At 40.3% G+C, this 17035-nt stretch overlaps 1 protein-coding gene across 2 annotated transcripts; it reads right to left on the bottom strand.

Annotated features, from left to right (window-relative positions):
• Positions 1–1898: 1898 nt before the first annotated feature.
• cd164 (CD164 molecule, sialomucin) lies at positions 1899–16289 on the bottom strand. Of its 2 annotated transcripts, XM_085431966.1 has the most exons (6): positions 15885–16285; positions 15270–15341; positions 8935–9000; positions 8565–8639; positions 5791–5871; positions 1899–5705 (listed from the first exon to the last, which is right to left on the bottom strand). In XM_085431966.1, exons 1-6 carry the CDS (start codon positions 15952–15954, stop codon positions 5539–5541), a joined length of 531 nt encoding a protein of 176 aa, XP_085288092.1. In that variant the 5' UTR covers positions 15955–16285; the 3' UTR covers positions 1899–5538. The 2 variants fall into 2 exon arrangements, with proteins under 2 accessions (XP_085288092.1, XP_085288093.1); XM_085431967.1 differs by lacking the exon at positions 8565–8639 and having other exon boundaries at positions 15885–16289.
• Between the last annotated feature and the right edge of the window lie 746 nt (positions 16290–17035).

Raw genomic sequence — 17035 nt, 5'->3', positions numbered from 1 at the left:
AGCAGCACAGCAGCCAGACCATCACACTACCACCACCATATTAGACTGGTGCTATGATGCTCTTTTTAAGAAATGCTGTGTTAGTTTTATGCAGATGTAACGGGACTCAAACCTTTCAAAAGCTTCAGCATTTGTCCCAAATCAATTGAGGATCATCTGTTTTTTTGGCAAATGTCACATGACCCTTTGTGTTCTTTTTGGTCAGCAGTGGTTTTCTACTTGGGCTCTCCCATGGATGCCATGTTTGCCGGTCAGTTTCATACTGTTGAATAATGAATAATGTTAGAACTGCGCAAATGAGGTCTGCAATTCTTTAGATGTTCTTCTGGGTTCTTTTCTGACTTCCTTGGATGAGTCAGTGATGCGGTCTTGGACTAATTTTGGTAGACCGATCACTCTTGAGAAGGTTCACCACTGTTTTAAATTTTCTCCATTTGTGGATAATGGCTCCACTGGAGTCTGCTTCTCCTGTCTGTATACAGTCCACAGTGATTTTCTAACTAACTTTTTAAGGGTTGACCTTGAGCTGCTTCACTGAAGAGGTTTTTAGTGTCTTGAAGAAGTGAAAGAATGAACTTTATGCACATTTTGTTTTTGCTTTCTTATCCATATAATCACTTTATGACCCATCAGCCTCACAGTAGGTCATGAGCCCCTGATACACAAGGAAATGAAAATTGAGAGCAGGGATTGGGCAGGGTGGATTGGAGTGGATCCTGTATGGGCAATACAAAGAAAGCATGTGTGTCAGTGAGTGTACTTTTTCCACTAGACTCTTAAGTAAACAGAGAGCAACACACCTAAAGGAGCAGGTGAAGCTGGTCGAAAGTTGGAACAGTTTCTCAGACAAACAAATTAAAAATTTTATGGTTCCAGATTATTTGTAACATTTTGGGGTATGTGCTCAATCACCTCGCTTAAAGTATGAAAATAGAAAACTGCCGTAACAGCGTAACTCTCAGTTTCTCAAAACAGAAACAAGCTGAATGCTGAAATTCAATATGCACACGCTCAGTAAAGATCTTTATCCACCCATGGAAAACAAGCAGGATTAATTCACCTTAGCAGAAGCTTTAAACAGAAACCAATGTGTTCAGACTGTTAGATGTTGACAGAAAGTCTTGATATTGTTATAAGCAAAGTTATTGTGTTCGTCATTTTGCATCTACTGTCAATTTAAAGAGACCCACACAAACCAAAGACCTGATTAAATATACAGCATATATACTGAAATAAGGCTCGTGCTTCCGTTATGCTCACTTCTAAAGTCAACAATTAACATTCAGGGTTGGGAGAACTGACAAGGAAGTTTTTCCTTCCTATTCTCACCAAGTGCTCGCTCAACAGCGCCCGATTGTTGAGGTTTTCTCTGTATCATTGTTGGGTCTTGGTGCTATAAATAAAACTAGTATGCGTTTCATATATCAAATTAGGCTTTTGGGTTTCGTTTTTGTTTTCTTTAAATATAAATGGTCGTGACAGCTGCTCCCTTATTCACCAGCTGTCTACATGTTTGATTTAGCAACCTCAAAAGGGGATTTGGGTCTACTCCTGGGCTCAAATCAAGGATCTTTGACTTGTCAATGTGGAAACCCATACAATATGGAGTCACTCCATGAACTATGAAAGAAAATGTAAAATATATTGATAATTTTGCCATTAGTGTAGAATTTCTGCATAAATTATTTGCATTTATGCTCGCTTCCTCTTTATCAGGACAATCTGTCCTTCTGAATTTGAGCCAGTATTACTTATACTCACACAGAAACTGATACACCACCTTTTAAATGGCTTTTCAACTGTAACCATGGTGACAAGCGCTCTACAAGACCTGCCCAGGTATCGTCTTTCCACTGATGTAAATGACGAGTTCCCAAGCAAATGTTACGCTGCAGTGATTCATTTTACAATATTCAAACTTTATTGGTTTAACATTGTGAAATTAAAAGGCAACACTAGGAAACGAGGCAAAAAAACCAAAAGAAACCCCCAAAACAAAACAAAGTTTAAGAGGAAGTGGGAGAAAAGAAGGGCACAAAATAAGCACAAAACTTTTTAGGAGGCATTCTGGCACCTGCAGGAGTCTACATATGGCTATGTGAGAGGGGAAAGCCCAAAGGTTGTACCTACAAGACTGATGGCCTTTAACAAAAACAAACAAAAGCATTAAACCCACAAGAGAAAGGAGGAAAAAAATAAAATAAAACATACACATCTCTCTCTCTGAGCAGAACACTGATATGAGAGAACTCCGCAACCAAACGAGTTTGGATTTTGAATTTGAAATCTTACAAAAGACAGAAAGCAAGGTCATCTGATACAGCAATTGCAAATTAGAACCAAAGTGGAGTCACCATGTGACCATTTGCAGCGTGGAGGAAGTGTGACTTTACAACGCTAGAGGTTTGTGGCTGTGGTTGCAACTTTACTGGTGAATTTTATCTCTATATGCAGCTGAGAGGCTGTCCAGGCCACATGCGTGCTTTATTAAGCTGAAACGTAAAGGATTCAAATCACTAAAGCAGCACCTTTGATTCTGCTGTATACTTAAAATGCTGCTTCAATGGCATCGCTTGAAAGAATGGAACACAGTCAACCTCTCCCTTCCGCCCCACCATGCTTATCACTACTCGTTTGATCAAGAAGTTAAGGCCGATTGTGACATAAACAGACATTTAAGCAGAATACGACACAGAAAACCACTTCACAGGGGCCTGAAAGTGCTGAGTCCCATCGTTACTTAATACATGTGGCATATCATTTTGCAATACAACTTTATATATCTATAGATATATCTATGAAATCAACTGAATAAGGCACTTTTCCTTAAAAAGGTGCAGGGACTGCGTAGGTATCTTGTAGAAGTTGCAGAGTAAACACAATGGAGATCAGTTATCCATGGATATCAACATTTGATGGTTTGTAAGGAACGCAGCGACCACGCTGAACAGAGTTTCACAGCAGCCCACTCAGCAGCTGGGAATGAACTCAAATGTTTCTTTTAAATTGGCCGAAGGGACTCCACGTACAGAGAGTGAACGAAGGGGTGCAGCTAAGGCAAAAAACTCTGCAGCCTACCTGCCACACATGGGTCTTTGGGCTGTAGCCTAATGCCATCAGGTGACTGTAGGTTTTAAAGGCGTGTTAATGGTGAGCAGCAGAAAACGTGTAATCCAGAAATCACGTAAGCAAAAAAAAAAAAAAAAAACCCCAAACCAAATCAAACAATAAGAAGAAAAACATTTCCACTGAATGTCTTAAAAAACAAGCTGATCATTCATTCATTATCTAGTAATACTTCAGGACGAATATTTATACAAGCATTTTTTTTCTATTTTTTTTTTTGGCTAAACCATGAAAACATTTACAAAAGCAAAGATAGAAAACAAAGCTCGTCAGTGCAACGCTCAATTTCCATGCCTAAACTGAGAACTTTGGCTTGATGCACACTGATTCAAGGCATTCTTTCAACTAGCATATGGGCCAATCACAAATAATCAAGTGTGTGTGTGTGTGTGTGTGTGTGTGTGTGTGTGTGTGTGTGGGGGGGGGGGGGGGGGGGGGGGGGGGGGGGTTTGTTTTTTTAAAGTATACTGAAATCCCTAAGAGCATATGCAAAGGAAGGAAAAAACAACTCCAAGCATCCAGCATGCAAGAGGGGAAAAAGGCATTTAAAGAAAACATTCCTGACACTGGCAAGCAACTACAAGAAAAAAACAAAACAAAAACAACAACAACTACTCAGGAAAAAAACAACAACAACAACAACAAAAAACAACAACAACAACACAGGATGTGGCTATGTACAAGAGAAATAAGAAAATAATCACAGTTAGCAGCAAGCTAATCAGAGGAATCGGCACAAGCTTTAAGCACAGCCACCAAGCTGTTTCTTCATTCACAATCCTCTCACTTAACATGGCAAAAATCCAAAATCAAGAGGTGCGATGCTCATTTGACAAAAACAACAAAACAGTCAAAACAGTCCAACATTTACCCCTATTCACTCTCTCTGATTCTCAAGTTTTTAAACACGCCCAATATTCTCCCCATTTCTTCACTCAGATTTACAACACCACTCTAAAACCCCCCCTCCCTGGTTGAACTTGGAAAACATGAATTGCGAGCTTTTAGAGGGTAAATTAGATGCTAGAGTACCTTTAAGTACTTTCTACAAAGTTACCACTGAAGTAACTGTGGGTTTCATGCACTGAATATCTGATTAACTTACAGTGGACCCCCCCACCCCCCAAAAAAAGACCCAGGCCCTCCTGTTATCACCATCTACTGTATTCACCAACATTAAAGGCTCTTCAGTCCAGCTGCAATACGATGGTTCTCACGGCGATACAGTTCTCTCGCTCTTATAAACTAATAAACACTCACCCCTCCTTCTCTTTAAGTCATATAGGACATTAAAGGCACTTCACTGCTTTCACTGTCTACATCAAGAAATGTACTTACTATTAAAAAAAAACAAAAAAAAAAAAAAACAACAACAACCCAAAACTTCCCCATTCTCGTTTTTAACAAATATTCTACCATCATTAATTTTTGATCCTTTCAATTACTCCACAGAATAGAACAGCCAGCTCCACGTTGGCAACCCGTGCATGGACAATTTGACACCGGTTAAGATCAGGAAGTTTGGGAGATTAATGGCTGGGAAATGAGCTCGATACATGATTTATTGCACTGAGCTGCCCCGCTGGCAGTTGGTGTTTTAACATCTTGAATATTAGGATGGAAAGGTAGGATTCAGCAGGAGAAAACGCACAGCACTCCTAAATGTTACTGGAGACACCCATCAATAAATAAGCCTGTTTTTTTGTTTTATCCACGACATTGGATGATTTGGTTCTGCTTTTATCCCCTTTTTTAAAAAAAAAAAAAAAAAAAAAAAAAGAATCCCCGCCTCTTTTACATCATCTATGAACAAATATACATAATACAGCTGCACAGAGGGGAGGAAACCACAATTTAACAGGGCAAAAGCAAAACTGAATCATCAAAGTCGTCGTGTTAAAGAGCAGTTGTGATCTCAAACAGTGTTTCCAAATCAACGTGACCTCTGTAGCTGTACGACTCCTGAGCCGCTTTGTATACATGGATAATTCTTTTAACTCTTATGTGGCCTATTTAACTGACGAAGGTATGAGAAGGAAGGCTGTAAATAACACAACCCCCCTTCCTTTCAGATTCACTGGGAAATGGTCTTTGCAGAAATGAGTAACTGCATGATGGAGGTGGGAGCAGCTACCAGATGATGTAATCCATATGCTCAAGGCCTGAATGCCTCGTCACTGAGGATCTGTTTGGCTGTTGATTTATCACACATACGGGCATGCGTGGGTTCCTCTATAGTGACTACAACAGCAGCACTAAGGGAGGCTAGAATCACAAGTGCCACAAAGATGATTGATTACAAAATTAACCTGCTTGAAAACACTGTTTGAGACCACATGGATGAGTGTGTGCTGATCAGGGAGCTTTCTCTGAAAGGGTCTAGTTGGCGAGGATAGGTCAAGTGCGAACTTTTCAAAGGGTGTGGTAGTTGCGGTCCTTGGACTTGCAGAATTTGTAGAGGAAGAAGATGACGGCTTGCAGCCCCAGGACCAGCACTATCCCACCGATGAAGCTTGCGGCATCAAAGGTCGAGTTCTTGTGAGGGGCGGTTGTCGGGCTGACTGTTGTGACAGTTACAGCTGAGATGAAAGTTCAGAAATCGGTTACTGATGTTTCTGTACATTACAAGACAGACGTAAAAATCGTATAGTTTCTGAGACTTACTTGAAGAAGTACTCGAGGAGTTTGAGTGTGTCGTTGGTGGATTGGGGGTAGCAGTAGGAGTAGTAGTAATGGTTCCATTCTCTGTAGTAGAATCACAGTAATTACCCATCTATTAGCCTCAAAACAAGCAGGTTATATCACAAGTTTCAGTTTGTAATCCTTAAGATTTAAATTTCTGGTCACTGGTCCTGATTTAACACTATAGCTACACTTTGATTAGCTAGAGTGTAAACACTGGATAAGCAGCTTTTCTTTCCTAGAAGATGGCAAAAAAGAGACGAGAAGGGGCAAGGAAATAGCACGTATTTCAAAATCCCATGGATCTGATGGGGTGTTTGGTTAGTGCACTGAGAGATGTAATATAATATAATATGATATAAATAAAATAATTATAAGATGTGGTAAAGAAAATGCTAAAGAAATAATAAATGATACCAGCAATCACCAGCTGCCATTAAAGACAAACTGATTTTAGTTTTCAGTTTGTGCCTGCACTGTAGGAATGACCTTGTTGTTTTTGTATCAGTCATAGGCTTGAACTGAGCAATTCATGCGTCAGCTGACACAGTTTAAATGTTGACTCCGCCTATTCAGCACACACCAACAACGTTAATAGTTTGGATGCACTGAAATCTGATTTCATGCTTCATATGATGCAAGTTCTTTTCTAAACAACAACAACAGAAGCAGAGGGCAGTGAAGTTAGCTAGGAATTGGAGGTATGGTGCCTGTAATTTAAGCAGACCTGAAAATAGACTGATCCACACACCGAGCAGCTCCCGCAACAGGAATTTATCTGCTCTGTATGATGTTTTCCTCAAGCGTCTTGAGTCTTAAAGAGGATTTAAAAATTCAATTCTGTGTTTTTTTGTTTTTTTATTTTTCTCTAGAAATCTGATCAATAGCCTTGTGTTCAGAATCAACCATGCTACTGCACAACGGGATGTGCTTGTCTGTTTGATTGTACCCTGTAACTCTGATCTAACTTTTCACCTAAGGCTTCATTCACACAGGCCAAGAGACCCACTGGCAACCACTGATCGCAATGGGAAAAAAAACGAATAGTCTTCCATCAGTTAACATGGTTGCGGCCAGTTGCTGTGAAATCAACTGTGACCCTGCAGGTCTAAAGACCTGTCAGTGACCCCAGTAGTCACTGGTTGCTAGTGAAACGTTTGCACTCTGCAACCACTTGGCAAGTGATTGCTGAAGGTTCTTACATGAATCTCGCTGCAATTTTCACTGTGTTATTTCAAATTTCACTAAAACCTAACTACAAATATAGATGAGAAAGTATATCGCAAGTGTTTGCAGACAAGTCAGCATTATCAATACAAACTATAGGAAAGGCCAACCCAATCAATAGGTTTTGAGTCCAGCGCTCTCTTCAAGATGGATCTGAAAATGTGACATCAAGGGTCTACGTGCCACAGATTGGCTAGTTAGTTGTGTCACTTGATGAATCATGAGAGTCTCCTTTACAAAAATCACAACTGCCATTTTTGAAAACCGGCAACAAGGGAAATGGAAAATTAAAAAATTTACACAACAATTCCCAAGTCTGACAAAAAGCCAGTTTGTACTTCATCGTAATGGGTAAGGAGTCGAGTTGATCCACGTAGGTATTAATGGAAAGCGGTTGTTAGTTGTCGCAATAAAAGCCACTAGTTGGAAAACACAGCAGCATTAGGTATCGAAATCCATGAAACTCTTAAGTATTACAACTTTAAGAGATCACATTTTTATTAATGAGACCACTTCAACATTAGCACAGACTAGGGCTGGGCCATATCATACCGTTCACAGTAATACCGGTATAATTTTGAGAAACGATAGAAAAATGAAATATCGCAATAGAATATGGGTAAAACGCGCATGCGCAGTGCCTTTGTTTTCATACACATACGTCGGAAAAAGCATGGCGGCGAAAGCAAAAAGTTGAATGAAACGGATGAACCAGAATTGGTTTGTAAAACTGCTGCAACTTCAGTGGTGTGGAATTGGTTTGGCTTTCGTCCGTCAGACACACAACAAAGCACTATTTTTGGTAGAGCATGCTAGCGGGCCGTCGTTATTACCATGTTTTTTGGAAAATACGGCGCACTTAAAATCCATCCTTTGATTTTTCTGAAAATCGACAGTGCCCCTTATAATCCAATGGGCCTTATGTATGAACTCTGGTTGTGTTTACTGACCGCGAAACGATTTTATGTGCTACACGGCGCTCGAAAATCTGTCAAATGTTTTAGTATGACTTTGCTAAGCTACAAACCCGCACCGCTTGATGGATTGTCGGAGCATTACAGCTATCGTAGTCAGGAGCCTGGTGGAGTGATACGTACTGTGCTTCAACATAATATGTTGTGTGTGTGTGTGTGTGTGTGTGTGTGTGTGTGTGTGTGTGTGTGTGTGTAACCTCTTTTTAGGTTTTGTGGATATTATACATGGTTATGCTGAGGATATGTCGGCCAATTTCCACTGGAAATGCCTTTTGGTTAAACTGTCAGCAAGGAATTTGCACTGTTACATTTTTATATAACTTTAATGCACATAAAACAGCTGCTTGTTTAAGTGAAAATACATTGATGGGGGGTTTTTTTGCACTAATAAAGTTGTGGAGTTGTAAAGTATTTTGTCTAGTGTGAGTTATATCGTCAGTTATATCGTTATCGCAAATTTTCAAATGTATATCGTGATAAATATTTTTGGTCATATCGCCCTGCTCTAGCACAGACAACAGGAGGGAAAAGCTGAGGATTTCAGGGAATGGTTACCTGTGGTGTTGCTGTTAGAGGTGGTGGGAACAACAGTAGTATGGGGGGTTGTAGGATTGGGCGTACTCACAGAGCCTGAAAATGGACAGGGAACCAGCACCAAAAGAGGAGGTAAAGAGGAAAGCAAGATAAACCACTTAAACAACAAAGACATGTCACAACAGTCTACAACAGCATTTTTTTAATGTTGCAAACACAAACAAATAGGAAAAACAGGAAAAGACTCAGACACTCAGACTGACCATTAATCAACACCTTAGTTAGTGAGACAAACAGAATCTCTTAGAGCCCAAAACATCATGTTAAAAAAACACGTAAAATGTTAATTTACACTCTGGTGTGTAGAATAACAGTTTACTTTTAAACCTACCGGAGCAGCTGGCGTTGATGCAGGAGTCATTTCCTTTTAGAGTCCCATTGTAACAGCCAAAAATTGCTGAAAGACAGAAAAGCATGATATTTTAAATGACTGGTTTATGATTTATATTAATTACATTTGCACAAGCAGTTAAACTAGTGTCAGCAACGGTTAATTACTGAAGTTACGCTCATACAGATTACAGAAAGCAGCCACAAGCAATAAAAACACACTCTGTGTACTCTAAAATAATATTCGATCTAAAAGAAAAGAAGCATATGTGCTAAGATGACGCTTCAAATGACGATCTCATTTATACAAACAGCGATTTGATCTGCAGTGAAGCAATTCTAATTCCTTATCTCCCCCAGAGCGGTTGCTCACACAGCCCCACATCCTGCAGTCATGGTGTCTTTTTATGTTCTGCTCCGCCATCATTACACTTCCGTTTCATTTACTTTAAAGCTGAGCATGTCTCACACTAGTTTGTTTTATTTTTACTTATTTATTTCAGATAATTGGATACCTTCTCAGGGATCACAGAAGTATTCAGATTCTTTAGTTAACTATGCGTAAAAACCCAGCTATCCAAAATAAAGCAAAACAGATATGTAAAGAAAAATCTTTATCACCTGTTGTCTCCAAGTATTTCACCACCACTTATTTAAACTGAAGGTCATGAGGGCTTGAGCCTATCCCAGCTGTCACAGGATGACAGGCAGGGTACCTATTACAGTGCCAACACAGAGAGACCGATGACCATTCACACTCAGGGCAATTTGAAATCACCTCTTAACCCAATAAGTATCTTGAAACAGTGAAAGGACGCCGAGTTATCTGGAGGAAACCCACACAGGCACAGTTTATAATCTAAATATGGTGGAATGCCCGATATTTCAACAGGAAACAGTTAAAATGTTTTTGTTATTTATCCTATAACTGTGTAATACATTCATACCACATGGATCGGGAATTCTCTTTCATCAATGTTGGTGCGGTCTGAATTCCTCCACCTGCCCACGAGCTTGTGAACCCAGCATCCAAATAACTGTGGAAGCTGAGGGGGAGGGTAATCTGGACCCCCCCCCCCCCCCCTGCACCACTTAATAGACAGGCAGTGGAGCACCTTCTCTAACATGGCAGCCTTGTTTTTTGTTTTCCTTTTTTTTAATTTATTGTGGTTCTTTATTTAATTTCACTTTGTTTCCTACTTCATTCTTTGTGTAATTTTTGCTTCGTGAAACCATTTTGCATTCTCATATCATACAGTTCATTTTCCAACTTGTAGTTTTCACTTAATGTTTTGGTTGCAGTAACTTGGGAATTTGCCACTTTTTGGGATAAACAAACCCCACAAATAGAAATAAAGAAAGGCAAATTAATTATAAGAAGCAATTTCATCTTTGGCTTGTTGAGGTTTAATCTCTTGCGTATGCGTTTTAAGTCACCTTTAAGTAACCTGTAACTAAAGTGGACTTCAGCCCCAAAAACTTCCAGACATTTCTTGCAGAGCTGCATGCAAGTACCTGAATACTCGACTCAATCGGATCAGACATACAGTCAAAGTCCATGTAATGTCTGATTGTGCCCGTGGAAGACTACAGATGGTAATCGCCATCAGAATTCACAGCTAGTGAGTGGATATCATGTTTTTTTCCTCCTACTTGCTCTACTCGGACAGCATCTCTCGCCTTAACCAGTCGAAGCCTTTCCATTAGTGAGAATATGTATGAGGTGGATTATTTCCTTTTGTGTGCAATTCCCCGCCTTAATTCTTCAAACATTGTTGGAGGGTAATTTGTGAAAACAGTTTAAGGCTGTCAAAAACGTGGAGACACAAGTTTCCCCCTCAAATATAAAGTAGAGTCATTGAGTTATATTCCCTCATCGTTTTCAGCTAAGGTGACTTCACCTCTGTTTTCCAGCCTGTTGGCTTTGGTCATCTAGTTGTATGACATTTTAGCAAATAATCTCATTACTTATTAACCACGACAGAAGGGGACTTTGCCCTTCCATGAAGTTTTTCCAGACCCAAATACTGACAAGAAGTTAAGCTGCAGGATTCACTGCTTTACAGACTTCATTAACAGGAGCAAATTGAAATTCCACAAATTCAGTCAATTTGTGAGAGTTTCTCCACTGCTCAGCCTGTGTCACAGTGACGTGACAATGAGTCACTCCTGTCAGCAGCACCGTGTGACTATACATTCTGTCCACACCCAGCTTCACAGTGCAAGTTTCACTGCTGCTGTTCAGCATGAACCACGTTTTACTAAAAGCTTTTGAAACGATTCTGCAAGGATCAATTGGCAAAAATTATTAATTGATGGTGTCCAATTAAACTCCTGAAGTGTATGATGTGTTCCAGCTGAATGATTGGTCTACTTGAAGGCTATTTTTTTTGCAGGAATGTTAAAATGCTGGCTGTTGCATCTCAAATGTAAGAAATGCAATGTTTTTCATTCTGAAACATGACCGTAAATAAAAAATTCAAATTAAAATACAAAGAGTAACTCGATCATGAGGAGCAGTTTTCACCCCTTTCAGATATGTTAAATACAATAAAGTCTAATCTGCAAGGGGGAGGGAAAAAAAACACTATATACATCCCTATTATTAAAAAAATCTTACTTAAAATCATTTTAATTGTGCATTTATTCCATGAATATCAGTGACAAAGCCAGGAGTCGCAAACACACGGCTTACTGTCCCATCTCCAGTGACTCTAAGGCTCTGCTGTACCTCAATTGTGGTGACTAGCATGGATGTATAAACATAAATGCTTAGACCTCCTGAAAACGTAAATAAATGTCCTTGAGGAAAAATAGCGAAGTGAATCAGCTTGCTTTTACTAACAACACTGCTCTCTTTATTCTATGCTCCATGTGCTACTGAATGTTCCTTTTTTGTTTACTATAAATACAGTTCAAGCCAGTAGGCTGCTATTTATTTATGTATTCTATATTCTAGCTCTATTATTGAACAATGACATACTAAATCATAAATGGTCCACTGCATAATGGTCACATGTGGTAAAAGATTTAAATTACACCTATTAATAATGTTCATAAGGTTAATTTATACTTAAAAGGCTCTGTTACTATTAAGAAAAAATAAGCTATATCAAAAGCTGAAGGTAAAAACGCAAGTTAAGCATACCAACAATATAAAAAACAGACTAAATAAATAAGTACTTATTTGAGTCTGACTCTTGATAGCAAAGGTTGCTGACCCCTGAGCCAAGCAGGGCTTTCATTTATCAGGAAATCTTACAGGACATAAAAACAGTTACTGAGTAACAGCAGGCACGCACTTTGCTGTCACTTGTCTACAGGACATTGATTCCTAACACAGTCTTTAAAGGAAATATCTTTTCACCGTCAGGACTCTGTTACAATAAGCTGCAGTAACATCTGGTGATGGGATAAGCCATCAATTACCCTTGAGCTCGTCTTTTTGTGAAATCGCTCTCGCATTGGTTTATGAGCATATGGAGACATTACCATCCTGAATACAGGAACATCATAAAAGGGGACGGTTTCCATTCACTGCGCTGCACCTGGTGCTGTAAAACGTCATCATACACCACCTTTTCTTGTTACACTATAATCCAGAGCAGCCAAGCCCAATGACCCTCACCAGGTGGCTGCCCATAAATTAAAGACAAATCAACTTTTAACAGCAGGCGAGTCTGAAGCGGTTTACTGAAAGCATCTTTGTCTGAACAAAGTCAAAAATGACTCAGTAGCTGTATTTTCCACTCCACAAAGGGCTTATTTTGTGGTCTTGTGTATCAAGTTGTGCATTTTGCGCCTTGGACACAAGCGACTACCAAGCAGCTACTGAATTATAATAACTGGTTTGACAAGCTTATGATGCAATGTTTCAGCATAGCGTGTGTCACTGTGCTGCTCAAATGATTGTTGGCGTATTTGGTAGTTCGCTGCCACAACACACAAATGTGCAGCTCTTCCCTGTTTTTACGCACATCCTGCTACCTTAGGCTGGAAACTTAAATGACTCATTACCTTACCAACTGTGATTTTCAAGAAGCCCACGAGCAAGTAAATTCGAAATTATTTGCCCGCCTTGTATTTCACACCTTGTGTGTGACCAGACCCTGCAGGCAACGTATGCTGAACCACGAAGGAAGAGCATTTTTCCCCCCCTCCTTCCTTTCACTCTCAAATAGGTCAGAGAGATGTTATCTCACAGCCAGCTGTGAAAGGTAGGACACGCTCTCAGCCTTTTTCCAAAATGGTGCCATTATCATCACCACCCGGTAACGTCCACAAATTGATGTCAGTGAAAGTAAGTCGCACAGGGCCTCAAGCATACCACAGAAAATAGCCTCATCTCAACCTGCACTTAAAAGGCACTACAGAGCGTGCGTCCACACATGTAAACTTTCAAGCTTTTAAATACCACGCATCAGGGAAATGACGCTGAAGACCTGTTTATACAAAATCCCTAAACCAAAGATAAATCTAGTTATGACAGTGTAGGAGGCGGTTACTCGCTACATCAGTGTGGTTATGCTGCATTTCACAAAAGCCGACTTGGACGTGTCCAGAGCTGACCTTTCCGGTTTTTGCTTAGTTCACTTCGAAGAGCTGATTCATTCACGACTGTGTGAGAGGTTTAGCTGTAGGCTTACACCAGGACTTTATAATGCAGCAGGCTTGAGAGCTGTTACAAAAGGCCAAGTAGACAAAACATGACTCAAGAGTTCTTATCTTATTTGGATAGAGTGGGGGGAAAAACTGCTATCACAAATATTTGTGAAATAAAACTAAAAATTACTAGAAACCTAACAAGGCTATCTTAATATATTTTCTGAAGATTCTGGGCTTTTGGCGTCTGTGACTTGTGAGTTTTCCTCTCCATCCGTGCGTAAATTGTAAACCCTGGCATATGTCTCCTTTGGGAAACCTACCAATCCAGTCCTCTGAAAAGAGGCACCTAACCGCCATCTCACCTCTCCTGTTTAACCACCCAACAAATCTTCAGGCAGTGTGCATCATCGTTTCCCTTTCAGAGACAAAGCAGGAGGGGGTGTGGGATCAACTAATCTGAATACAGCTTCTCATCAGTAACGCTGTCAAACAGGTCAGCTCCCATGAGAGGTAAAGCGCAGGCACCTGTCTTATTAAATTTAACTGTTGCCATTTCGCTTCAGTGGCCCAACCTGTGATACAGTTGAGATTACAAAGAGTTCTTTCACCGAGCCTAAAGGCAGAAGATTTCCAGGCTGAGATCACCAGATACTTTTGTCTCAAACTTGAGGCTTAAATTATAATGAAGAGAGCTTATCTTTTATCCAATCTCCACACTCTTTCCTGCACTTCTGCCATTATCCGCTCCTTCCTTCAGTTCCTCTGCACAAGGATATTGCAGGCTTCCTGCCACACATCCCCTCACTTCCTCTCCCGATCATCATCTTCACAAATCACCAGAGACCTGTGCTGTGTCTCCTTCCATAGACACTGCACAAATATATAACAAGGTTCTCAAGGGTGATACAGTTAATATCCCCCTGGTGGGCCTCCACCACTCATGAGGATTAAAGAAGTAGCGTGCTTTAACCCAAAAATGACAGAAGTTTAATTGTATAATTTAACTCCTATCTGCTGACTCAATTTGTGCAACAGACCTTTTATTTTTAGAAAACAAGATCACAATACCTTGATCTCTGCTTTGCCCATAAAACCTGTAACCTTATTTCCTGGTAAGAGTGTGAAAAAAACAACAACTAAAAACAAAACACACCAAACCACAGGGGGAGGATGTAGTGAGTGAAAAGCCGTTACTTAGCCAGGAAATTATTTGTCATGTAGTTTTAGTCATGGCAGACCCTTGTAACTGAATAACGCATATTTCACATCACAGCCAGCACACTTCCAAATTAGGGCAGCATATTTCCTAACTGCTGTGCAAAAGAGTATAAATCAGGGACACGTCAGAGCAGGTTTGACTTTATGACAATAGAAAAAAAAGCAGCACAGAAATGAAGGGAATCGAAACCCCAACCAGAACTGAAAATAAATCTAAATGCCCCAAGGGAGAAAAAAAGCCCCTTATTAATCCCCCACAATCAATTTAATATAACAGTAGCAGAGCATTGCTCCAAACTTGGCTTGCATCCATAATTTACTTCCCAAAACCAGCCTGTTCAGATCCACTGGCACCAGCTGGGGATACCACATTAAGCTGCTGCTTGGGCTTTAGGGAAACAGGGATGAGATCATTGCTTTCTATACTGGGAATTATGCAACCAATAAACCCCAAGGCTTCTGGACATACAAACCTTTACTCTCATGCTTCAAAAATACAAGACAGGTACTCACATGAGCAATTACCCCAGTGGCATTCAGCGACTTCCACACATTTATCACATGAAGTTAGCTCGGAACATCCATCTGCAAAGAAATCAGATTTTAGTTATGGTTATTTGTCATTTAAAGTAACTTCCAATAGTTTCCCTGTAGATCACCAGAAGGTGGCCAATTTACACATTTAAATCCTTTAAGCACAGATCATCAAAGCAAGCTGGTAAAAAGATCTTAAAATGTGGCTAAACTAACCCGTTTATATTTCATAACAACCCAGTCAGATGGATATGACAGTTTGGCTTAAAGCGAGTGTCACAATTCCTCTCAGAGGTCGCACCATGACACAAATAATCCCACTATAACGAGCTCAAAAACAAACGCTAGCTAGTCCTCGAGTCCTAAGTGGCCAGCGTGGACATAAAGATGACAAGCTGCTAGAAGGAAATAAGGTGGGGTGTTATTTTAATTTTACGTAAAGCGGGACATTTTTTTTTTTAAATAATAGGAGGTGACCGAAAATGGAGCCAAACGGGCAGGGAAATATATCTGTTTCCCGGGGGTGGATATCCGGCTAAAGAGCGGGGTTGTAGCTAGCTACTAGCTCGGCGACGAGAGGTCGCGAAAACTTACCTGAGTCTGCCGCGACCGCCGCGCCAATCAGAGCCAGAGCCACCGCGAAAAACACCACCTTCACGTACATGACTGCGGACAACTTATTGCTGAGCCTGCTTCAACAGGGGTGGAGAGGGGGTAAACGTATCTTGAGAGAAGCGTCGAGAACGAGACTCGGGAGATTTCACAGCTACCCCTCTGTGTTGCGTTTCGTGCCGCCGCTGTTCCTGCTGCTGCTCGCTAGCTTCAACACTTCCTACTTGACAGGTCATGTGGCAGCTCCTAGGGAGGGGTGAGAAAAATCAAGAAATGGGTCGGCAGTACGTCAACAACAGGGAAGGGAGGAGGGTGTCTTAAAGCGAGGAAGAGACTGCACTTCTGATTGGCTGAGACCCTGTTTAAAACACCTTATGAAAGTGCACCTGTGCCTCTTGTCCATCCTAGCCCCTCCCAATTAAAAATTTAACATATTTAACTCTGACAATGAAGGAAAGCTTACATGTGAGTAATATTATATTGAGTTTGTTGACAGATTTAGGACAAGCCTGAACTTTTTATCCCGATAGGGTGTTGACCCTGTGGCTCTGTTTTGCTTTGTGGAGCTATTTTGTGGCTTGGTTTGGTTGCACTTGCCATGTCAGGGAGAAAGGGTCGCTGCAAATCAATGAATCGTTGTTCTGAGTCAAGCATTTCCATCCTGATGATGCGGGTCTCTACCAAGAATACAATGCCCATATTCATTGCGGATATGCTGACCAGATGTCAACAACCAAATGTGGGGTAAAGATTGTCAGTGTGGTCAGACATTTTTATATATCTTACCTAAACACACGAAGTATGCAGGGGAAAGGTTTGGCAATGGGAGGTCAAGGTCAAGGTCAAGTTTATTTATATAGCACATTTCAAACAGCCGATGCTGCACAAAGTGCTTAACAATATAAAAATGGCATTAAAAAGCAACAATGTAATACAATAATAACTATATAAAACAATAATAGGACAATAAAAGAATTAAAACAATAATTAAAACGATTTAAAATATGACCAGAATGCTTGGGTCATGGTGTGTTAAAAGCCAGGGCATAAAAATGTGTCTTTAGTAGTGATTTAAATTGCTCAAGTGTTTGTGCAGATCTAATATTTAAGGGGAGACTATTCCAAAATCTGGG

Source organism: Copadichromis virginalis, linkage group LG15 (assembly GCF_057382275.1).
Source record: "Copadichromis virginalis isolate Kocher_CV1m ecotype Utaka linkage group LG15, C_Virginalis_male_GT1.1, whole genome shotgun sequence".
NCBI classification, from domain to species: Eukaryota; Metazoa; Chordata; class Actinopteri; order Cichliformes; family Cichlidae; genus Copadichromis; species Copadichromis virginalis.
The sequence above is the reverse complement of the archived record's forward strand: the minus strand, read 5'-3'. Positions and strand labels throughout refer to the sequence as shown.